The sequence below is a fragment of the Ranitomeya variabilis genome, chromosome 5 (assembly GCF_051348905.1).
Source record: "Ranitomeya variabilis isolate aRanVar5 chromosome 5, aRanVar5.hap1, whole genome shotgun sequence".
NCBI lineage: Eukaryota > Metazoa > Chordata > Amphibia > Anura > Dendrobatidae > Ranitomeya > Ranitomeya variabilis.
In genome coordinates, this window is record NC_135236.1 from 644081415 (window position 1) to 644107255 (window position 25841).

The following is a 25841-nucleotide window of genomic DNA, read 5'->3' on the forward strand; positions in this document are numbered from 1 at the left end:
GTACGTTGTGGAAAAAATCTTGGACTCCCGTGTTTCCAGACGGAAACTCCAGTATCTGGTCAAATGGAAGGGATACGGTCAGGAGGATAATTCTTGGGTGACTGCCTCTGATGTTCATGCCTCCGATTTGGTCCGTGCCTTTCATAGGGCTCATCCTGATCGCCCTGGTGGTTCTGGTGAGGGTTCGGTGCCCCCTCCTTGAGGGGGGGGTACTGTTGTGAAATTGGATTTTGGGCTCCCCCGGTGGCCACTGGTGGAATTGAACTGGTGTGCATCATCCTCTCTGTTCACCTGTTTCCATCTGGATGTGGGAGTCGCTATTTAGCCTTGCTCCTCTGTCACTTCCATGCCGGTCAACATTGTAATCAGAAGCCTTTCTGTGCATGTTCCTGCTGCTAGACAACTCCCAGCTAAGTTGGACTTAGTCCTTGTTTGTTTTTGCATTTTGTTCCAGTTCACAGCTGTAGTTTCGTTTCTGTGTCTGGAAAGCTCTTGTGATCTGAAATTGCCACTCTGATGTTATGAGTTAATACTAGAGTCTTAAAGTAATTTCAGGATGGTATTTTGATAGGGTTTTCAGCTGACCATGAAAGTGCCCTTTCTGTCTTCCTGCTATCTAGTAAGCGGACCTCAATTTTGCTAAACCTATTTTCATACTACGTTTGTCATTTCATCTAAAATCACCGCCAATATTTGTGGGGGCCTCTGTCTGCCTTTCGGGGAAATTTCTCTAGAGGTGAGCCAGGACTATATTTTCCTCTGCCAGGATTAGTTAGTCCTCCGGCCGGCGCTGGGCGTCTAGGGATAAAACGCAGGCTACGCTACCCGGCTACTGTTAGTTGTGCGGCAGGTTTAGTTCATGGTCAGTTTAGTTTCCATCCTTCCAAGAGCTAGTTCGTATGTTTGCTGGGCTATGTTCTCTTGCCATTGAGAACCATAACAAATAACACACCAGTGGTTTCTGAAAACATTTTCGCAAATCGGCAACAGCGGATGTGCAGCAGCGCATGCTAGTGCCAGCTCACCAACTGGTTTGTGACATGCCCACAAGCTGAAACTCCACACTGCACATGCTATCAAGGCTTTGTGAGCAGCAGAGGCCAGTTGTTGAGAACCAGCTCCAATATGCTCGTCAGTATTCTGGTCAGCCTCCACAGATAGATGTCTGACATTTCTTCAGTTCTCCAAGACTTAGAGGAATTGACAAAGATGGTGAGTGACGATGATGCCATAGTCAGCGCAATGATCCCGCTTTTGGGCCTACTTAAACAGTCGCTGCTCACAATTAAAAATAAAGCTATGCGTGTGAACCAGGTGGAGACGGATAAAGATATGAGACAAAGAGATACTACCCATGGTCACTCTGCTAAAAATGAACAAAGCCTGGATTAGCCTTCACTTTTCCATTCCACCAGAAGACAACACCACATAAAGTGTTTTAAATGTTCAGTATTTGAATGAGGCACTCCAGATGGTGCCTTCAAGGGTGTATGGATGACTCTACTTATAATTTTTCCCTGGCTGTGCACTTTGTGCAAAGCCTTTATGACTGTAGGAGCACAGCAACTACACCTTAAAAATATCTGAATGAGGCCCTCCAGTTGTTGCCTTTCAGGGGTCTATAAATGACTGGATGACCCTCCTTAAAATTTTTTCCAGGCTTTGCAATTTCTGCTAAGCCTTTATGAGTGTATGAGTACAGCAACTACACTTTCAAAATATTTGAATAAGGCCCTCCAGTTGTTGCCTTTCAGGGTCCTTGGATGACTGGATGACCCTCCAATTTTTTTTGCGTGTTTTTCACTTTCTACAAAACCTTTATCAGTGTAGAAGTACATCAACTACACTTTCTAAATATTTATATAAACATTTTTTTTCTGGATTCAGTATGTCATCCATACAGTTTAACACAGTAATTGTTAAATTACAGTGGTATGTGTTAGGTGTCGAGTTCCTGCTGCTGCACAGGGGGAATCTCAAACCATGTCCAATGCGGTCTCCCATTCTTCTCCAGCCGCAGTGGAACCTGCTCAACTGCGACTCGGTCCCAGCGCCTGGCTCGGACAGATACTGCATGTTTGGCTACTGCTGCCCTTCCAGGTTCAGCCATTATAACCAGTACTGTTCGGCGTCGAGCAGGCGCTTCTGGCACTAAGTGCTGCTTTTCTCCTTCTGATCATGCCCAAGGGAATACCTCTCATTGGAGGTCGGGGGTCCCATGCTCAGGTCCTGTAGCAGCTAATATTGGTCCACTAGGAAGGTTCGGGAGAGCTACAACTATAAAAGGTTCGCTTGGCCGCACGGCCATGCTCTAGTATCATTTGTGTTTGGCTGTTGCCAGTTGATTCTCTACCACTCAGTTTATATGTGGTGTGAGACTGTTTAGCTTTGGGGCTGTACACTCAGGCAGGCAGCTAGCATCAGTGGGGGCAATTAGCCATGGCTTAGCATCTGGTTCCTTCATGCATGCGATTAGCACAGAAGAGTTCCAGAGCAAGCACAACCCTAGTTAGGGTATTATTCCCTGTGTACAGTGCAACTCTGTGAGGCAACAGAGCTTGCTTTCATTTCACATGGGGTGAAGTTTAACCCACGTGTGAGCTCAGTGTCCATCTGCCATTACTTTGCAGCAGGTATCTCTGCACAGTGAACCCCAGGCTGCGAACGCACCTCGTATCCATCTCTCTATTACTTGGTGCGTTCCACTAGCCCTAGCAATATGTAAAACTCACAAAAAGCTTTGAAAAATTTTTCATGACTGAATTAATAAAGTCTTTATGAGTGTAGGAGCACAGCAACTATGCTATCTTAATATTTTAATGAGGCCCTCTAGTTGTTGCTTTCAAGGGTCTATGGATGAGTCTGCTTATTATTTTTTCCTGGCTTTGCACTGTGTGCAGAGCCTTTATGAGTGTAGGATTACCATGGTTACACTTTGTTCACAATATTTGTATGAGGTACTACAGTTGGTGCATTCAAGGGTGTATTGATGACCCAGTTTGTAATTTTTGTCAGGCTTTGCACTGTGCAGAACTTTTATGGGTGTAAGAGTACTACAACTCTACCTTGTTCACAATATTTGAATGAGGTACTTCAGTTGGTGTCTTCAATGGTGTATGGATAACCCTGCTAGTAATTTTTGGAAGGCTTTGCACTTAGTGCATAGCCTTTAGAAGTCTAGGAGTACCTCTACAAGACAATTTGAATAAAATGTGTATGATGCCCTCCTTTATGTCTAATACAGGGTGTATGCAAGTTCAAGTTTAATTTACTTTAATTATTATTTTTTAAAAATCCTTTTTAAATGTTGCCTTTTATACAAGTCATCATACAGAAAAGAATGTTTCCTAACATTTTGTTCCAGTAAACTCCAATTTCTCGTCGATTTTGGAGGAAAAGTGTTACACCATTGTTCTCAGCAGCGATCTGGGAGTCAGAGATGCTTCCAGGTGTCTTCACCATGCTGTTCTCCTTCCATTCAACACTTTTTCCATCCATTTAAAAGTTTTCACTGCACCCAAGACCTGATTGTAGGGTCTTCCAGAAAAATGCTCAGATTTACCATTGAGTCTCATTATACACGTTACATGAAATGAGCTCCCGAAATTTAGGAATTGCTCGGTTTGAGTAATGAGTAGCCATTAGCCAAGCATTTTAGTGCTCGCTCATCTGTACACAGCACTGTCAATCAGCTTATCACTGTTAGTAAATAAATCTGCATTGTTGTATTCTCTTAACATGCCTACACACATAAGAAAAAGAATATTTTAGATTTATGTGGGAGTCCTGATTCTCCCTCTATGTCAAATATTGAAAGAGAGAAGGATCACTAGTTTGATTTCAACATGAACAATCCCTTTGTTTTCATGAGAAATGAGGTGCCACCGGAGGTATCTGGCAACAGCTTACCTCTCCATTCAGATGGCACACTTGGCCAAGCAGAACAGTTATTAAAAGTTATTTTTATATTGTACACACTTGCCTAAATGTGACCACACACATCAAATAAATGTAGGCAACAGGTGCCAATTTTGGCATGTAGGTAACATTTCCCAACTTTCTGCTGATGGCAGAGGTTGGGGGAAATAAGGGGTTAGGCATCTTGGATTTCCATATGACCTATTCTCTTATCTTCATGGGAGATAATCCACTGTCAGAGGTGTCTGGAAGTGTCCGAGTCGAATGTGCATGTGTATGGGAAGGAGGGTAGTCATGAAGAATAGCTGTTTCACAAAAATTATCTAATGAATATGAAAACCTAGCTGACGAAAAACTTAATGGGGTCAGCAAGTACTTTTTTATTGATGGCCTATCCTTAGGATTGGCCATCAATATTGATCGATGGGGATGTGACACCTGGCTCCACTACTGATCATCTGTACACTCTCAGATGCTGCCAGAACACAGCATTTGTGTCGTTTCTATTGTGACAGGGACCAGGTACTACAGATCCACTTCCTAAGGCCGTGGATACTATAGTTTTGCTGGAACTGCTATGTTTCTGCAGCATCTGAGAATTTCTGCACTGGTAACAGTTGATTGGTGGGGGTGCTGGGTGTCGCACCGCACTGATCAGATGTTGATGACCTATCCTAGACCATCAATAAAAAAGTAGTGACCACCAGCCTCCTTAAAGGATCTCCCTATGCAACACTGATGCACCATATTGCTTAGGACCAGATGGAGGGGTATACTTGTGTCATGCTCCGCCCGCTAAAGAAGTGAACAAACCTGTTAGCTTTGCCTGGACATCTTAGTCAATATTTGCAGAGGTAAGAAGATGTAGCCTTATAATGGCCATAAAATACCAAAATATAACTTCATCTGTTAATTCAGTCAAGCAGCAAGATTTATTCTCATATTATTTTGCTATATCCTACAATATTCATGTTGTGAACATACAGAAGAATCCACTGGTTCATACCGTTTGCAGAGTAACATTGAGGTCTGGAATAGATACTTGGCACGGCACTCTGGTCGTTTCCTTATATATTACTATGGTCCCAAAAGGGTTGATGAATGGTTGCTCCCAGTCTGATAATACAAGACAGAGAATCAAAGACAGATGCTATATATATTTAATCATGTTATTGGAAGAAAGGATAAATAATCATATTCTTTTTTTTCCTTATGATCATTCTGAATCCATTGTAGCATTGTTGAACTTTCTCCATAGTTATGTTTTTTGCCACTTGAGTAGATTGTGAGGGATTAATATGAATGTACGACTCTGATCACTTTTTTTTTACTTCTTGATACATTTTCATAGTGGTCTGATTCCAATATCAAAATTTCGTTTATGGGCATAAATTAAAAAAATAGAGGGAGTTTAGGAGCTTAATGCATAGGATGCATACATTGAAATCAAAGAGAAAAGAATATGAATTAATTTCCATAAGAAGCAATTATTAAGAAATTCATCATTGAGGATTGTAGATCTAAAAATGACACATTTTTTGAGGTGGACATTTACTGGATCATATGTCATCTCTTTATAATCAGTAGAGGTCCAACCAATGAAACCCCCACAAATCCTGAGAAAGCAGGGGCCACAGCACTCGCGTAGAACTGAATTGCTTTCACTGTATTTTCCTGCACTCACTGTGCAGGGAAGACTTAAAAGGGTTATCCAGGACTATATTTTTTTTACTATAGGCCTAAGAACTAACAGGTAGGTAGTTGCTGACTACTTGCCTGTCCTGCCCTGTGCTGATTTCTGCAAGCACAGAATGACCACAGACCGCTCGTGCCAGCGATTCAGTGGCTTCCGATTATGTCATGTCGACAGAGTAACGCCTTCTCTTACCCTCTATTGACAGGTTGTTACTGCCTATGTCATGTTAACTGACAGCTGGGTACCCACTGCCTGTGAAAGCTAATTTACATGACGTTGGCAGTCACACCCCGTTGACAGAGCAGTCCAGAACAAGAAGAGCTTCTCTTTTGATGTGGGACAGCTGAATCGACGGCAGGAGTGGTCAGTTACCATTCTAAGTCAGTGCAGGATAGAACAGGCAGATAGTAAGCAACTATCTGGCTCATAGTAAAAAATATATAGTCCTGGATATCACCTTCAAACCATCAGCTATCTCGCTCGATATTCCTATGAACAGGAGCACTCGGCTCCTGTGTTCTCCACGAGAGAGTAACTGCCAGACATCTATGGTTGTGGCTTATCTATAGGAGAGCAAGAGGATTGGCAGATTTCGGACATGCCAGATCCTTATCTAAGAATTAGGGGACTCCGTTAAAATTAGACTATTGGCCAATACTTGTCTAATGAGTATGTGGAACTACAGTATTTTAAAGAGACGCAGCAATACAGTTGTCCTGCAGCCCTTTCTTCTCAGGATCTGCAGTAGTAAAAACATGACATATCTTATCTGCGTTTTCAGTCTGGTTTTGACCATCCTTGTTGGCAGAGATTTTGCGACATTTACAGTGGCAAGCAAAAGTATTCACCCCTCTTGGCATTTTTTTTGTTTTGCTACTTGACAACCTGCAATTTCAGTTTTTTTTAGGGATGGCATTAGTTCATGTAAAGAACATTCCTACAACTGTGAACATTTGTTTTTTTTTCATTGTGAAGCAAACAACAATTAGGATAAAATAACTGAAAACTTCAGTGTGCATAACTATTAACCCCCTAAAGCCAGTACTTTGTAGAGCCTTCTTTTGAGGTAATTACAGATGCAAGTCGCTTTGGAAAAGTCTCTATGAGCTATCCACATCTTGCCACTTGGATTTTTACCCATTCCTCAAGGCAAAACTGCTCCAGTTCCTTCAAGTTAGATGGGTTTCTTCTGTTGAACAGCAATCTTCAAGTCTGACCACAGGTTCTTAGTTGGATTAAGGTCTGGGGTTTTACCAAGCCACTCCAAAACATTTACAAGTTTTCTCTTAAACCACTCAAGTGTTGCTTTAGCGGTATGCTTGTATGCTTTGGGTCATTGTCTTGTTGGAAGGTGAATCTCCATCCCAGTCTTAAATCACTGATAGACTGAAACAGGCTTTGCTCAAGAATATCTCTGTATTTCACACCATGCATCTTCCCCTAGACTCAGACTGAAAAAAATCCCAACAGCATGATGCTGCCACCAGCATGTTTCCCTGTAGGGATGGTGATCTTGGGTTAATGAGCTGTGTTGGTTTAGCTACAGACATACCATTTACCTTGGTTGTTCAAAAGTTCAATTTTGGTTTAATCTGACCATACACACCATATATGAGCCTGCATGTTGACTCTTGTTGCATATTGTCGATTTGTGAAGGCCTGCTGATTATCTATTGTTTCATCCATTACAATTTATTTTTCTAAATAACCTTGGAGGACAAAGATGCATGCTAATTGAACAATCAATGTTTATTAATATGTTGAATGCCTGTTGATTGCCCATTGTATCAGCCCTATAATTTATTCTTCTAAATAATCTTGGAGGACAAAAGAAGAATATTATTTGGACAGGCACTGTTTGTTAATACAGGGTGGGTCATTTATATGGATACGCCTAAATAAAATTGGAATGGTTGGTGATATCAACTTCCAGTTTGTAGCACATTAGTATATGGGAGGGGGAAAACGTCTCAAGATGGGTGGTGACCATGGCGGCCATTTTGAAGTTGGCCATTTTGGATCCAACTTTATTTTTTTCAATGGGAAGAGGATCATGTGACACATCAAACTTATTGAGAATTTCACAAGAAAAACAATGGTGTGCTTGGTTTTAACATAACTTTATTCTTTACAAGTTTATGACCACTTATAAAATGTGTTTAAAGTGCTGCCCATTGTGTTGGATTGTCAATGCAACCTTCTTCTCCCACTCTTGACACACTGATAGCAACACCGCAGAAGAAATGCTAGCACAGGCTTACAGTATCCATTGTTTCAGATGCTGCACATCTCGTATCTTCACAGCATAGACAATTGCCTTCAGATCACCCCAAAGATAAAAGTCTATGGGGGTCAGATCGGGAGACCTTGGTGGTCATTCAACTGGCCCACAATGACCAATTCCCTTTCCAGGAAACTGTTCATGTAGGAATGCTCGGACCTGACACCCAAGATCGTGCACAACCACATTATGGGTGTCTCAAAGCACTCTGTCAGCTTACTAAGCTTACCGCTATCTCCTCTCTGTGGGTACCCATCAAAAGCGGGGTGCCACTGGTTTGGGTAATTGGCCCTGGAAGCCCTGAAGTCGCAGATGTTCCAATTCCCATTTAACCATCATAAGTGTGAGACTCATTTGCACCACATTATGTACTTGCTGGGACTGTAATATATGTTATTAAATGTTGGTAATCCAATAAAGTATCACCTAAATGTATTACCCTCGCCCTGTGTTGTCTGAGTAGTATTTTGAGTAAACTTGAATTTACAATCCATGCAATACGGCTTGAATGCATAAGCAAGTAATAACACCAATAAATAGAAAAATGCAAGCCATTAAAATCATGATGAATTGTATTATATATAAGTGTATTTACACAGAGACAATATTAAAAACATATAGAAAAAATAAGACTTCACAGGTAAAAAATAGAAACAGGGGACACCTGCAAAGGAGACGTTGATTCATGGTTTGAATCTTGCCAACATGTATGCATGCATGGTGTAGGAAGAAGGGCAATTGGACGAGGCATTCCTTGCGGAACAAACGCGTGTCGGGTGTTTTGGGACCCCTCTATTTGCTTGCAGCAGTTTGGTAGATATGTGGGTATTTACTATTTCATGTATTTCACTTTTATTTATTTACTAGCTGTTTCCAGCCAGCTAACGCTCGGCACGCTCATTGCTATCTAATTAACGCTGCTGGTGATTAACATAAAGTAAATAATGACAACATTCTATAGCGCTTACGCAGGTGGTAAATTAACTTAAAATGAAGTTAATAACAATAATAATCATTAAAAATCTGAATAATACTAATAATACATGTTATTCACAGTGTAAAATCGAAAACAAAGAGGATTCACTAAGATGTGCGTTTTTTATTCATTCCAGCATCTAAACAAATTTCATAACGAAACATAAATTGGTGGGGGGCAGGATTATGTGTGGTAATGTGGTGGGGGGCGGGATTATGTGTGGTGATGTGTTGGGGGGCGGGATTATGTGTGGTAATGTGGTGGGGGTGGGATTATGTGTGGTGATGTGGTGGGGGGCGGGATTATGTGTGGTGATGTGGTGGGGGGTGGGATTATGTGTGGTGATGTGGTGGGGGGCGGGATTATGTGTGGTGATGTGTTGGGGGTCGGGATTATGTGTGGTGATGTGGTGGGGGGCGGGATTATGTGAGGTAATGTGGTGGGGGCGGGATTATGTGTGGTGATGTGGTGGGGGGGCGGGATTATGTGAGGTAATGTGGTGGGGGCGGGATTATGTGTGGTGATGTGGTGGGGGGCGGGATTATGTGTGGTGATGTGGTGGGGGGGCGGGATTATGTGTGGTGATGTGTTGGGGGTCGGGATTATGTGTGGTGATGTGGTGGGGGGCGGGATTATGTGTGGTGATGTGGTGCTCGGACGGGATTATGTGTGGTGATGTGGTGGGGGGGCGGGATTATGTGTGGTGATGTGGTGCTCGGATGGGATTATGTGTGGTGATGTGGTGGGGGGCAGGATTATGTGTGGTGATGTGGTGATGTGGTGGGAGGATGGGATTATGTGGTGATGTGGTGGGGGAGCAGGATTGTGTGTGGTAATGTGGTGGGGGGCGGGATTATGTGTGGTAATGTGGTGGGGGCGGGATTGTGTGTGGTAATGTGGTGGGGGGCGGGATTGTGTGTGGTGATGTGGTGGGGGGCGGGATTGTGTGTGGTGATGTGGTGGGGGGCGGGATTGTGTGTGGTGATGTGGTGGGAGCAGAGCTACTGTGCAGGAGGCGGGATTAGCGAGTAATCACGATGCCTCATATATATAGATTATAGGAGGTTTACTTTGATAGATTATCAATTATCCTTCTTCCTACACCATTTACTTATTTATATTTTACTTGTAGCCTATTCCTATATATACTCCTTTACGACATGCATACATGATAGCAAGATTCCTGCTATGGATTAACTTCTGCTTTTCATGTGTCCCCATTTCTATTTTTTACCTGTGATGCCTCATTTTTTCTATATGTTTTTTAATATTGTCTGTGTGTATAGTGGGAAGTGCCCTGGTCCTTGTGGTCTTTCTAAAGACAGCCAGGCCAGCGGACGAGAGCACCTACCGATCCTCGTGTCTACATAAGTGCCTTCCTCCATACATTTGGGGAGTCTCCCACATGTCTTCTGGCAAACTCAAAATGAACCTTACAATGTTTGTGTTTAACCCCTTCACCCCGAAGGGTGGTTTGCACGTTAATGACCGGGCCAATTTTTACAATTCTGACCACTGTCCCTTTATGAGGCTATAACTCTGGAACGCTTTGACGGATCTTGGCGATTCTGACATTGTTTTCTCGTGACATATTGTACTTCATGATAGTGGTAAAATTTATTCGATATAACTTGCGTTTATTTGTGAAAAAAATGGAAATTTGGCGAAAATTTTGAAAATTTTGCAATTTTCCAACTTTGAATTTTTATGCCCTTAAATCACAGACATATGTCACACAAAATACTTAATAAGTAACATTTCCCACATGTCTACTTTACATCAGTACAATTTTGGAACCAAAATTTTTTTTTGTGACGGAGTTATAAGGGTTAAAAGTTGACCAGCAATTTCTCATTTTTACAGCACCATTTTTTTTTAGGGACCACATCTCATTTGAAGTCATTTTGAGGGGTCTATATGATAGAAAATACTCAAGTGTGACACCATTCTAAAAACTGCACCCCTCAAGGTGCTCAAAACCACATTCAAGAAGTTTATTAACCCTTCAAGTGTTTCACAGGAATTTTTGGAATGTTTAAATAAAAATGAACATTTAACTTTTTTTCACACACAATTTATTTCAGCTCCAATTTGTTTTATTTTACCAAGGGTAACAGGAGAAAATGGACCCCCAAAGTTGTTGTACAATTTGTCCTGAGTACGCTGATACCCCATATGTGAGGGTAAACCACTGTTTGGGCGTATGGCAGAGCTTGGAAGGAAAGGAGCGCCATTTGACTTTTCAATGCAAAATTGACTGGAATTGAGATGGGACGCCATGTTGCGTTTGGAGAGCCCCTGATGTGCCTAAACACTGAAACCCCCTACAAGTGACACCATTTTGGAAAGTAGACCCCCTAAGGAACTTATCTTGATGTGTGGTGAGCACTTTGACCCACCAAGTGCTTCACAGAAGTTTATAATGCAGAGCCGTAAAAATAAAAAATCATATTTTTTCACAAAAATGATCTTTTCGCCCCCAATTTTTTATTTTCCCAAGGGTAAGAGAAGAAATTGGACCCCAAAAAATGTTGTGCAATTTGTCCTGAGTACGCTGATACCCCATATGTGGGTGTAAACCATTGTTTGGGCGCATGGCAGAGCTTGGAAGGGAAGGAGCGCCATTTGACTTTTCAATGCAAAATTGACTGGAATTGAGATGGGACGCCATGTTGCGTTTGGAGAGCCCCTGATGTGCCTAAACATTGAAACTCCCTACAAGTGACACCATTTTGGAAAGTAGACCCCCTAAGGAACTTATCTAGATGTGTGGTGAGCACTTTGACCCACCAAGTGCTTCACAGAAGTTTATAATGCAGAGCCGTAAAAATAAAAAATCATATTTTTTCACAAAAATGATCTTTTTGCCCCCAATTTTTTATTTTCCCAAGGGTAAGAGAAGAAATTGGACCCCAAAAAATGTTGTGCAATTTGTCCTGAGTACGATGATACCCCATATGTGGGTGCAAACCATTGTTTGGGCGCATGGCAGAGCTTGGAAGGGAAGGAGCGCCATTTGACTTTTCAATGCAAAATTGACTGGAATTGAGATGGGACGCCATGTTGCGTTTGGAGAGCCCCTGATGTGCCTAAACATTGAAACTCCCTACAAGTGACACCATTTTGGAAAGTAGACCCCCTAAGGAACTTATCTAGATGTGTGGTGAGCACTTTGACCCACCAAGTGCTTCACAGAAGTTTATAATGCAGAGCCGTAAAAATAAAAAATCATATTTTTTCACAAAAATGATCTTTTCGCCCCCAATTTTTTATTTTCCCAAGGGTAAGAGAAGAAATTGGACCCCAAAAAATGTTGTGCAATTTGTCCTGAGTACGATGATACCCCATATGTGGGTGTAAACCATTGTTTGAGCGCATGGCAGAGCTTGGAAGGGAAGGAGCGCCATTTGACTTTTCAATGCAAAATTGACTGGAATTGAGATGGGACGCCATGTTGCGTTTGGAGAGCCCCTGATGTGCCTAAACATTGAAACTCCCTACAAGTGACACCATTTTGGAAAGTAGACCCCCTAAGGAACTTATCTAGATGTGTGGTAAGCACTTTGACCCACCAAGTGCTTCACAGAAGTTTATAATGCAGAGCCGTAAAAATAAAAAATCATATTTTTTCACAAAAATGATCTTTTTGCCCCCAATTTTTTATTTTCCCAAGGGTAAGAGAAGAAATTGGACCCCAAAAAATGTTGTGCAATTTGTCCTGAGTACGATGATACCCCATATGTGGGTGTAAACCATTGTTTGGGCGCATGGCAGAGCTTGGAAGGGAAGGAGCGCCATTTGACTTTTCAATGCAAAATTGACTGGAATTGAGATGGGACGCCATGTTGCGTTTGGAGAGCCCCTGATGTGCCTAAACATTGAAACTCCCTACAAGTGACACCATTTTGGAAAGTAGACCCCCTAAGGAACTTATCTAGATGTGTGGTGAGCACTTTGACCCACCAAGTGCTTCACAGAAGTTTATAATGCAGAGCCGTAAAAATAAAAAATCATATTTTTTCACAAAAATGATCTTTTTGCCCCCAATTTTTTATTTTCCCAAGGGTAAGAGAAGAAATTGGACCCCAAAAAATGTTGTGCAATTTGTCCTGAGTACGATGATACCCCATATGTGGGTGTAAACCATTGTTTGGGCGCATGGCAGAGCTTGGAAGGGAAGGAGCGCCATTTGACTTTTCAATGCAAAATTGACTGGAATTGAGATGGGACGCCATGTTGCGTTTGGAGAGCCCCTGATGTGCCTAAACATTGAAACTCCCTACAAGTGACACCATTTTGGAAAGTAGACCCCCTAAGGAACTTATCTAGATGTGTGGTAAGCACTTTGACCCACCAAGTGCTTCACAGAAGTTTATAATGCAGAGCCGTAAAAATAAAAAATCATATTTTTTCACAAAAATGATCTTTTTGCCCCCAATTTTTTATTTTCCCAAGGGTAAGAGAAGAAATTGGACCCCAAAAAATGTTGTGCAATTTGTCCTGAGTACGATGATACCCCATATGTGGGTGTAAACCATTGTTTGGGCGCATGGCAGAGCTTGGAAGGGAAGGAGCGCCATTTGACTTTTCAATGCAAAATTGACTGGAATTGAGATGGGACGCCATGTTGCGTTTGGAGAGCCCCTGATGTGCCTAAACATTGAAACTCCCTACAAGTGACACCATTTTGGAAAGTAGACCCCCTAAGGAACTTATCTAGATGTGTGGTGAGCACTTTGACCCACCAAGTGCTTCACAGAAGTTTATAATGCAGAGCCGTAAAAATAAAAAATCATATTTTTTCACAAAAATGATCTTTTTGCCCCCAATTTTTTATTTTCCCAAGGGTAAGAGAAGAAATTGGACCCCAAAAAATGTTGTGCAATTTGTCCTGAGTACGATGATACCCCATATGTGGGTGTAAACCATTGTTTGGGCGCATGGCAGAGCTTGGAAGGGAAGGAGCGCCATTTGACTTTTCAATGCAAAATTGACTGGAATTGAGATGGGACGCCATGTTGCGTTTGGAGAGCCCCTGATGTGCCTAAACATTGAAACTCCCTACAAGTGACACCATTTTGGAAAGTAGACCCCCTAAGGAACTTATCTAGATGTGTTTTGAGAGCTTTGAACCCCCAAGTGTTTCACTACAGATTATAACGCAGAGCCGTGAAAATAATTTTTATTTTTTTTCTCAAAAATGATTTTTTAGCACCCAGCTTTGTATTTTTACAAGGGTAACAGAATAAATTGGACCCCAAAATTTGTTTTCCAATTTGTCCTGAGTACGCTGATACCCCATATGTGGGGGGGAACCACTGTTTGGGCGCATGACAGAGCTCGGAAGGGAAGGAGCGCCATTTGGAATGCAGACTTAAATGGATTGGTCAGCAGCCGTCACGTTGCATTTGCAGAGCCCCTGATGTATCCAAACAGTACAAACCCCCCACAAGTGACCCCATATTGGAAACTAGACCTCCCAAGGAACTTATCTAGATGTGTTTTGAGAACTTTGAACCCCCAAGTGTTTCACTAAAGTTTATAGCGCAAAGCCGTGAAAATAAAAATTCTTTTTTTTTTCACAAAAATGATTTTTTAGCCCCCAGTTTTGTATTTTCACAAGGGTAACAGGATAAATTAGACCCCAAAAGTTGTTGTCCAATTTGTCCTGAGTACGCTGATACCCCATATGTGGGGGGGAACCACTGTTTGGGTGCATGACAGAGCTCGGAAGGGAAGGAGCGCCATTTGGAATGCAGCCTTAAATGGATTGGTCTGCAGGCGTCACGTTGCATTTGCAGAGCCCCTGATGTACCCAAACAGTACAAACCCCCCCACAAGTGACCCCATATTGGAAACTAGACCTCCCAAGGAACTTATCTAGATGTGTTGTGAGAACTTTGAACCCCCAAGTGCTTCACTACAGTTTATAACGCAGAGCCGTGAAAATAAAACATCTTTTTTTTCCCACAAAAATGATTTTTAGCCCCCCAAATTTTTATTTTCCTAAGGATAACAAGAGAACTTGGACGCCAGAAGTTGTTGTTCAATTTGTCCCGAGTACGCTGATAACACATATGTTGGGGTAAACCCCTTTTTGGGCGCACGGGAGAGCTCGGAAGGGAAGGAGCACTGTTTTACTTTTTCAACGCAGAATTGGCTGGAATTGAGATTGGACGCCATGTCGCGCTTGGAGAGCCCCTGATGTGCCTGGACAGTGGAAACTCCCCAATTCTACCTGAAACCCTAACCCAAACACACCCCTAACCCTAATCCCAACGGTAACCCTAACCACACCCCTAGCCCTGACACACCCATAATTCTAATCCCAACCCTAATCCAAACGTAAATGTAATCCAAACCCTAACTTTAGCCCCAACCCTAACTTTACCTCCAACCCTAGCCCTAACCCTAACCCTATCCCTAAACGTGACTGAAATACGTGGCACTGAAATACGTGGCACTGAAATACGTGGCACTGAAATACGTGGCACTGAAATACGTGGCACTGAAATACGTGATACGTGGCACTTAAATACGTGGCACTGAAACACGTGGCACTGAAATACGTGATACGTGGCACTGAAATACGTGGCACTGAAATACGTGGCACTGAAATACGTGGCACTGAAATACGTGGCACTGAAATACGTGGCACTGAAATACGTGATACGTGGCACTGAAATACGTGGCACTGAAATACGTGGCACTGAAATACGTGGCACTTAAATACGTGGCACTGAAATATGTGATACGTGGCACTTAAATACGTGGCACTGAAATACCTGGCACTGAAATACGTGGCACTTAAATACGTGGCACTTAAATACGTGGCACTTAAATACGTGGCACTGAAATACGTGGCACTGAAATACGTGGCACTGAAATATGTGATACGTGGCACTTAAATACATGGCACTGAAACACGTGGCACTGAAATACGTGATACGTGGCACTGAAATACGTGGCACTGAAATACGTGGCACTGAAATACGTGGCACTGAAATACGTGGCACTGAAATATGTGCAACTGAAATACGTGGTACTAAAATATGTGGCACTGAAATACGTGATACGTGGCACTGAAATACGTGATACGTGGCACTGAAATACGTGATACGTGGCACTGAAATACGTGGCACTGAAACACGTGGCACTGAAATACGTGGCACTGAAATACGTGGCACTGAAATACGTGGCACTATGACTGTCAGAAAATGTTCATTAAACGGTTAGGGGTGAGGTTAGGGGTAGAGTTAGGGTTAGGGTTTGGATCCCTTTATCACCTTGATGGTGGTGGGTGGCTTTTCAGTGTGTTTTCTGTTTTTTTTCGATAAAAATGCATGCGTTTTTAACGCAAACAAACGCATGTGCTTAAAAACGCAAGAAAATACTGCAGGTTGTATTTCTGAAAATGAACGCAGGCAGAAAAAAACCGCATGCGTTTGAAAACGCGACCAAACGCGTACAAAAAAACCGCATGCATTTTCAATGTTAAATATAGGGAAAAAACGCATGCGTTTTTTTGTGCAAAAAACGCTGCAGACAAAAACGCAAGTGTGAAACCAGCGACGCTTTTTATAGCAAAAAAGTTTTTGCGTCTCCACATTTTGAGACCTATAATTTTTCCACATTTTGCTCCACAGAGTCATGTGAGGTCTTGTTTTTTGCGGGACGAGTTGACGTTTTTATTGGTAACATTTTCGGACACGTGACCATTTTTGATCGCTTTTTATTCCGATTTTTGTGAGGCAGAATGACCAAAAACCAGCTATTCATGAATTTCTTTTGGGAGAGGCGTTTATACCGTTCCGCGTTTGGTAAAATTGATAAAGCATTTTTATTCGTCGGGTCAGTATGATTACAGCGATATCTCATTTATATCATTTCTTTATGTTTTGGCGCTTTTATACGATAAAAACTAAAATATAGAAAAAATAATTATTTTGGTATCGCTTTATTCTCAGGACTATAACTTTTTTATTTTTTTGCTGATGATGCTGTATGGCGGCTTGTTTTTTGCGGGACAAGATGACGTTTTCAGCGGTACCATGGATATTTATATCAGTCTTTTTGATCGCGTGTTATTCCACTTTTTGTTCGGCGGTATGGTAATAAAGCGTTGTTTTTTGCCTCGTTTTTTTTTTTTTTTCTTACGGTGTTTACTGAAGGGGTTAACTAGTGGGGCAGTTTTATAGGTTGGGTCGTTACGGACTCGGCGATACTAAATATGTGTACTTTTATTGTTTTGTTTTTTTTATTTAGATAAAGAAATGTATTTATGGGAATAATATATATATTTTTTTTATTATTTATTTAGGATTTTTTTTTTTTTTTTTTTTTGCACATGTGGAAAAAATTTTTTTTTACTTTTTTACTTTGTCCCAGGGGGGGACATCACAGATCATTGATCTGGCAGTGTGCACAGCACTCTGCCAGATCGACGATCTGCTGTGCAGGGCTGCAAGCTTACCAAGTGTCTGCTCTGAGCAGACACTCGGTAAGCCACCTCCTTCCCTGCAGGACCCGGATGCCGCGGCCATCTTGGATCCGGGACCTGCAGCCAGGAAGAAGGTAGGAGACCCTCGCAGCAACGCGATCACATCGCGTTGCTCCGGGGGTCTCAGGGAAGCCCGCAGGGAGCCCTCTCCCTGCGCGATGCTTCCCTATACCGCCGGTACACTGCGATCATGTTTGATCGCGGTGTGCCGGGGGTTAATGTGCCGGGGGCGGTCCATGACCGCTCCTGGCACATAGTGCCGGATGTCAGCTGCGATATGCAGCTGACACCCGGCCGCGATCGGCCGCGCTCCCCCCGTGAGCGCCGCTGATCGGTGATGACGTACTATCCCGTCGGCGGTCATACGGGCCCACCCCACCTCGACGGGATAGTACGTCTGATGTCAGGAAGGGGTTAAGTAAAGGCTTTTTTCTGCTCATTCTTCAATAAAGATCATCTCTGTGGAGTGTACGGCTTATTGTGGTCGTATGGACAGATACTCCAGTCTCCCCCTTTGGGGGTTACCTTTGGTCTCGGTGCTGCCTCTCTGATTAATGCCCTCCTTGCCCGGGCTGAGCGTTTTGATGGGCAACCCTCTCTTGGCAGGTTTGTTGTGGTATCATGTTCTTTCCACTTGATGATAATGGATTTGATGGTGCTCGAGGGGATCATCAGAGTTTGGGATATTTTTGTATAACCCAACCCTGACTTGTTCTTCTCAACGACTTTGTCCCTGTCTTGTTTGGAGATCTCCTTGGTCTTCATGGTGGTGTTTGGAGATCTCCTTGGTCTTCATGGTGTTTGGTTAGTGGCACTTCTTGTTAATGGTGTTGCAGCTTCTGTGGCCTTTCAGAAAAGGTAAAGTGTATATACTGACCGACATGTAACACTTAGATTGCACACAGGTCTTCCTTTCACTAAGCATGTGACTTGTGAAGGGAATTGCTTGAACCAGAAATTTTTAGGGGCTTCATAGCAAAAGGGGTTTATGCATATGCAGATGCCAATTTTTAATTATTTGATCCCATAAATTAAATTTCACCAACGCAGACTATTTAGTGCTGATGCATCACGCACAAATTAGATTACAAAAATATTTAAAGACAAGTTGTAATGTAACAAAATAGGTAAAAAGCCAAGAAGGGAGGTGGTGAATAATTTTGCAAGCCACTGTAAATTCAACTGACTAATTGTTTAGACAGAGCAAAAATATTCTCAGTATCCCAGTTACAATTGATGTATTAGATGTATGTGTGCTATTGATAGAAAAAAGAATCAATAAAGAAAATGTCACTATAAAAAAAAATCCTAAATACCTTTAATTAACAAACCACTTGTTTTGTCTACTGATGTAATCACTGTAGCCCAGCAAAATGGCTACTGTCTTGTTATACTGACAGGCTCCTGTGATCACGTACAGTTAGACGTTTGCCCCTCTTCATGTGTAGGAAGTCATTCTTTCAGTGGTTATTCTACTTCCATCTATCTATCTACTTCTCAGGGATCCTCTTATTGTTGTCCACTCCATCTATCTGATCTAATACTGGAGATACCAGTGTTACTGAGGTAAGAAGAGGCTGCTCACACTGCTGTCCACCTTGTCTATCTGATCTATCACTGGAGAGACCAGGAGTGCTGAGGTAAGAAGAGGCTGCTCACACTGCTGTCCAACATGTATACCTGATCTATCACTGGAGACATCAAGAGTGCTGAGGTAAGAAGAGTCTGCTCACACTGCTGTCTACCCTGACCATATGATCTAATACTAGAGATACCAGCTATGTGGACATAGGAAAAAGCTTCTCCTCCTCTCTACCCTGATTTAATATATGTCAGGCAGCCGGGAAGACGGTTACTCCATTCTAGGGATCCTGCCTCAGGGCATGGTGTGGTTGGGAGGTGGAACGCCATTGCTCCCAGCGCTGATGCTGCTCAGGGGTCCCGGGACGCCGGGTTCCCCAGTGTCAGCTGCTGCAAGAAGATATGGAACGTTATGTCTCCTGGCCCAGATATGTCATGTGAGGTTAATTTCAATGCACCCCCCTTGCCCCTAACTCTGTCTCTGCGGGCAAAGTATGGAGATTGGACATTATCTCAGTTGTGTTAGGTGATCTATTGGAGGAATATTCAAACCTGCCTTATCATCTTGGCCACCGCTCTTTATTTCAGTTGCACTTCAGTGGTTCAGTTGGTAGCTCTCTGGTGAGTGTTTCTTTGGTCTGTTTCTGGCTCTGGTGTATGGTGCCCTCTGATTCCTATGTCTCTCTTTATTCTTCTTGGCCTTCCATGTTTGGTAGGTTCATCTCTGCCTTACCGGTATAATTTATTGGTGTGTTTGATCCAACTGTGGCCAGTGTGGCCAGCCAGCAGCCATCCCACTGTTGGCATTGGGAAGGGCTCTGCAAAAGTCCCCCTTCTGTTAATGGGAGCGGGTGAAGAGTAGCCCGGCCCTCAGCCATGTGTATTAGCTTTTGCCAAGTGTGTCTGGCATACTGCTTCTGCTAGCCTTCAGTCCGGTCATCTTACCCTTTCTCAAGTGTTACAAAACTGGAGAAATCAAGGGTGGTGAGGTAAGTAGAGGCTGCTCACACTACTATCCACCCTGTGTCTGACCTAATACTGGGGATACCAGGAGTGCTGAGGTAAGAAGAGGCTGCTCACACGGGTGTCCACCCCATCTATCTGACCTACTACTGGGGTACTAGGAGTGCTGAGGTAAGAAGAACATGGTGTTAACCCTGTCTATTTAATCAAATACTGGAGATACCAGGTATGCAGACTTAAGAAGAAGCTGCCCACACTGCTGTCCACTGTTACTGAATCCTGAAATGCTGACAGTATGTTGTCTCAGCAGTGGAGCTTCCTACTGCACATGCTTACAGACTCCTGCCCTATGAATATTCTAGGACAGGTTTCTGTCAGTGTTACAAGATGACCATAGTGATTATCATCCAAGAAAAAACAAGCATGACTTGCTAATTAACAGTATATAGACATTTATTTATAATGACATTTTCTTTGTAATCCTTTTTTATTACCTGACAACCCATTAAAATTAAAAGAACAGTAGAAGGAATCATTGTTGATATCATGAGGACAAGTATTATTCAGCCATCATCTTACCTCTCACATAGACATGGGTGCTGACAGCAGTAGTACCCTTGACCTTGGTGTTAATATATCTGTAGTGGCAACAATAGGTCCCGGAGTCAGTAGCCCGGGAACCTATTATTCTGAAGATTTTGCAGTATGGTTTGATTGGTGTTCCTTCGCAGTCCTCCACTGTAACACTACGAGTGCCATTAGCAATCACAATCATTTCTGAGTCTTTGTCATCCTGGTTGGATTCCACGATGCCTCCAGGCCACGTCCACTGCAGAGGCCTCTGCCCTCTAGAAAGCAGGACAAGTGAAAAATGTATTTAGAAATGTAGAAGTACCTCAGTTTTAGGTGTTAAGGTAGGCATTAGATGTTATTAAATATAAGAGTCTTAAATATCTTGTCAATTGTTCCATATGGTCTTTGTCTTGTCTGTATTGAAAATAATTAGGTAAATTAGGTAAATTAAAAATGTAGAATCTCTTGTAGAAAACTAGGAGACAGCAGGATTGATAAGTGGGGGTTGAAAATGTAAGGGTGAGTCATTTCTCACAGACAAGCCATGAGTTGGGATAGTCAAGGAGTCTGAGGTCAAAAGCCAGGAGGGTATGTCATAATCGGAGGAAAGAGACAAAGGTGTAGTCAGGTAACAGTCTGGGGTCACAATAACAGGAAGATAGCAGATCAGAGCAAAAGCATTAGACAAACAGATGGTCAGAACAAGATCCAAGGTCAGGCAGCGAAAGATCAATAAGCAAGGAACTAGGCACAGGGAAAACAAACCACACAGAGCTGAAGCTATGGCTGGCAGCTATCTGGGACTACCAGCTCAGTTAAATAGCTAAGCAATCAAGGGAACAGGGAGCATCTGGCTAGAGCTCAGCACCTCCCAGACTCAGATTGGACAGCTGAGCTCTTAGTATAAACACAGACAACTCAGCACACCCCTACATCAGACTGGACAACAGAGCAGTCAATCACTGCACAGACAGCTCAGCACGACCCTGCATCACACTAGATGAGAGAGCTGTCAATCAGTGCAAAGATAGCTTAGCACCCCACTGCACTAGACAGGATGACAGAGCAGTCAATCACTGCACAGACAGCTCAGCATACCCCTGCATTAGACTGGATGACAGAGCTGTCAATCACTGCACAGATAGCTCAGCACACCACTGTCCCAAACAGGACAACTGAGCTGTCAATTACTGTGTTCTAAGACACACTGAGAGATGGAATCATTACAGAAAACATATAGGTTTGTGGGTTCTTGGGTGTTTTAATAGGTGTACAATGAAGGCAAATTAAAGTTATCTCGTATGATAGCCATACACATAAGATGAAAGTCTCAAAATCACCAATTTCGGATTTTAGACTGGATAACACTCACGTATTTGTGGGGGCTTCTTGACTAGCATGAAGGCAGATTTTGGTGGAAAAAAGGATTGTATATGTTGGGTTTTAAAATACACAATCTACCCCGGTTGCTCTAAAAGGAAATATGTAAGCAGGATCCACCTTCCTAAGCTGTCTATATGGTCTTGCAGATCATAGAAAGTTGAATAAAATTATACCTTGATATCGGTGATCTGAAGTTTTATTCCAGCGTATTCCACATTTTTTTGCATATGTAAATGAGCTGATAAGACCAATGAGCTAGGCATAGCTCTCCCTGAGAATCTGCCTCCAGAATTATTTTAAATGAATGGGGGCGTTACTAGTGTGAGACATGTAATGACTGACAGCCTGTGGAAGGAAAAAGTTGGTAAAATTGTGCTGCTGGATCTGTATTCACAATTAGTGATGAGCGAGTATACTCGTTGCTTGGGTTTTCCTGAGCACGCTCGGGTGACCTCCGAATATTTGTTAGTGTTTGGAGATTAAGTTTTCATCGCGGCAGCTGAATGATTTACAGCTATTAGCCAGCTTGATTACATGTGGGAATTCCCTAGCAACCAGGCAACCCCCACATGTATTCAGTCTGGCTAGTAGCTGTAAATGATTCAGCTGAGGCGATGAAAACTTAATCTCCGAACACTAACAAATACTCGGAGACCACCTGAGCGTGCTCGGGAAAACCCGAGCAACGAGTACACTCGCTCATCACTATTCACAATATAATTTCCATATGTGGTATTAGATAATCGATGCAGTTTTAATCTCAACGTGTTTCGAAGTTAACACACTTCTTCATCACAAGAACCATAATAGACTTTTTTCATCCACTTGATTACTGCATTGGATTTCCAACCTATTGGCGTTGCAACAGCTGGTATCATAGCCTTCCAGAGCGAAAACCTTTGTTGTGTTTCACACAACCTCAAAAGGTGAGCAGTTACCGCATCCTTTAATACCTCATTGGTTTATCGGTTAAGACCCTGTTGCACTTGTATTGTCCCCCTTATCTCTATAATTAATGTTCTACATGTTTCATGCTGGTAACTCTCCCATTCGTTAAAAATAAGCTCTGGAGGCAGATTCTCAGGGAGATCTACTGTATGTCCCACCCATAGATCTTAACAGCTCATTTACATATTAAGAAAAACTTGGATTTCTCAGGAATAAAATATCAGATCGCAGACATCAAGGTATCATTTTATTCAGTTTCCTATGACTTACATGCTCATATAGATGGCTTAGGAGGGTTGATCTTATCGACAGATTCCCCTTAAGTCTGCCCCTTTATCCCTCTCTCACAACTGATATAAACATGCAAGTTCAGCTGAGCCATGGCATGCATTTTTATGAGGTGAAAGGATTACAACAAGGAATCAGCCAACAGCAATTTGAAGTATACTGCCAGCTTTTCTTATTCTATAATTTCTTAATTGGAGCTAAATTAGTTACCCAGTGTAATTTTATAGCACCAGAAATGGTTGTTACAGCTCTTTCCTGCCACAAGCAAATGAAGTGAAAAACTTTGAATTTTTAGTTTTGCATAATTGTACTATGGTCTCCAATCAGGACCCAAGCCAGGACCAGAAAAAAGGATTTACGGTAGATTTTGTATCCAGACATGTGTGATTATTACATCTGAATGTACGTGTCTTTAGGGTGGGACTACTCTTAAGGACAATGCAGGAAGCAGAAACTAAGCAAATACTTATGGAAAAAGTAGCAACACCGATGTTGTCCTCAGTCCCCAAGTCATTGCACGCCAACGATAAAAATGGATACTGCAAAGTTTTTAGAAACTCAGCCGAGCTCACACAGAGAGAAGTGCTGAGTCAGTACATTGTGCTTCCAAAATCACGAATCAATCATATCCTACAGATCTTACCTAAAATAAAAACAGCTTATGTACTGGATGGGATCCTGCTCTCCCTGCTTGATGGGTAATCGTGATCTCTATGAGGCACCTGCACCACGGCGCTTTTAAAGCAAAGGGGGGTTAACTTAATGCAATTATTTGCGGGTGGTCCGCAGTTATGGTATTGTATGGCACAGCTGGACTTCATTATAGAAGCAGGAGAAGCATCAAATTGGAATACGGGTATGAATGAGGGCTTGTAGAGGAGAGATGAGAAGCCTGGCTTCCTTCCACTTAAGCTCCTTAGTGGGGTGAAAAACAATATCTCAGTCCCCCTCCCTCGATTACAAACTAATATAATAATGTCTCTAGGTTCCAGCTACGGCTCCCCCTTCCAATAACAAACAATGTGTTGGAACAGGTTCCGTGTGGATCTTAGAGATTTTGTGAATAACACCCTCAGTGACTGACAGACTTTGTGGAATGGAAGGTGAATGTATTTGAGCTGAAAATAATTTGCCAGCTTTTAAAAAGTTCACTTCAGAGCATTCGACCGCACCCCTGTAAAGCAAATACGTCCATCAAAATGATGCAAAAAGTTGACAGCTCTACAGATGATTTGGGAATTGCTCAACATTTATTATATTAAACCGAATAAACATTAAGAAGTGTGAACATGTTCAGAATAATATTAATGAAAGTGGAATGATGGGATCCCATTCCCTGTTCTGCTACTATGCCCGTACAGTCCTCAGTGCCTATGATGGCTATCTTCTGAGAGGACATATAGGTCCTGATAAGGATGGGACCATTTATAATTGTGAAATGTATGTGGATATTTGGACGACGGGTAGCATTAATAATAGAAAAAAATGGCCCTGGACATATTACGTATTTTATAGTACAGATTCCCCATAGTACAGAAGTCCACAGTTCAAGTGAAGCAGATATCCTTTACTTGCCCATATCACACGATCTACAATATATCAGTTCCACCCAAAACTTTTTTCGAGCAGAGATTACTCATAGCCTTTGCAGCGTTGGAGAAGGACAGGGAGATTGAAGTTTGTTCGATCCAGTGATCCGGTCATCATCAGATCTGCCCATAGAGGCTGCAAGCGGCACGTGCTCCTAGGTAACTGGCCACTCTGAGTCTACAGTGGTGGCTGGTAACCAGGGCAATAGCTGTAAACAGGGCCACACATTACTCCTTATAATTTATGAAGGCACCCCACTGTTTCAGGGTCCCCTATTGTTTATGATGCCCCCATAAATTTTATTTAAAGTAAAAAATCATATACTCACCTAATCCAGGATCCTCAGGATTACAGCAGCGAGGCACAGGTGGACCAATGTGCTTTTATAGCGCCGATGCATGCACAGGATGTCAGAGTCCCGGCGCTGCCCGATGATGTCTCTGCGCGGGGACATTCTGTGCATGCATCGGTGTTTTGGCCATTCTGTAGACCGCAGGTTTAAAGCATCCTGCTGTCTACAGAACAGAGAGCGAAGTCCAGGAAAATTGTGTCTCCCTGCCTTACCGTGGGGCGGGCCCCTCTGAGCGTGGGGCTCTGGTTGACCGCATCCTCTGCCCCCCTTAGTAGCTACGCTACTTGGTGGAACCTGTATAATTAAAAATACTTACATTTTTGAGAATAGGTAAACTGCAACATCACATGGTTTCACAAGCATTTTGCAGTTTTAACCATTTAAGAACTTGAGACAACCCCTTTAAATCACCTGTTTCCTGCGACTGTACAAAGGTTTTCTTTTTGGATATTAATCTTGAGCACTTTTTGAAATCCTACTCTATGTAATAACTTCTTGACTATGCTCTGGAATAATTCCTAGACTTCCTAGCTCTTTTGACCCCCTGAAACTGCCTTTTGATTGCTATTGACCTTCAGAAATGTGACACAGCTTCCCTATCTCCAAATTTGGATCCAATTCCTTGTCCCTGTCTTGTTCTAGCCCGGCTTAATCCTGTAAATTGTTCCACCGGTCAACAGCTACTGCACAGCCACACTTAAGTCTAGATCCCTGAAAAGAAGCCTAAAGGTACAAGCCAAACAGGGGTAAATATACTATTGGTGCAAAATGTGTAGCCGTCCCAGGGGTGCA

At 42.5% G+C, this 25841-nt stretch overlaps 1 protein-coding gene across 1 annotated transcript in view; it reads right to left on the reverse strand.

Annotated features, from left to right (window-relative positions):
* The window catches only part of FLT4 (fms related receptor tyrosine kinase 4), a 257103-nt gene that overhangs the window by 90089 nt on the left and 141173 nt on the right, over positions 1 to 25841 (reverse strand). The window contains exons 3-4 of the mRNA XM_077266308.1: positions 20495 to 20763; positions 4925 to 5034 (exon numbers count right to left, since the gene is read on the reverse strand). Of these exons, the coding sequence (XP_077122423.1) occupies positions 4925 to 5034; positions 20495 to 20763 (379 nt within the window). The remainder of the gene's footprint in view (positions 1 to 4924; positions 5035 to 20494; positions 20764 to 25841) is intronic.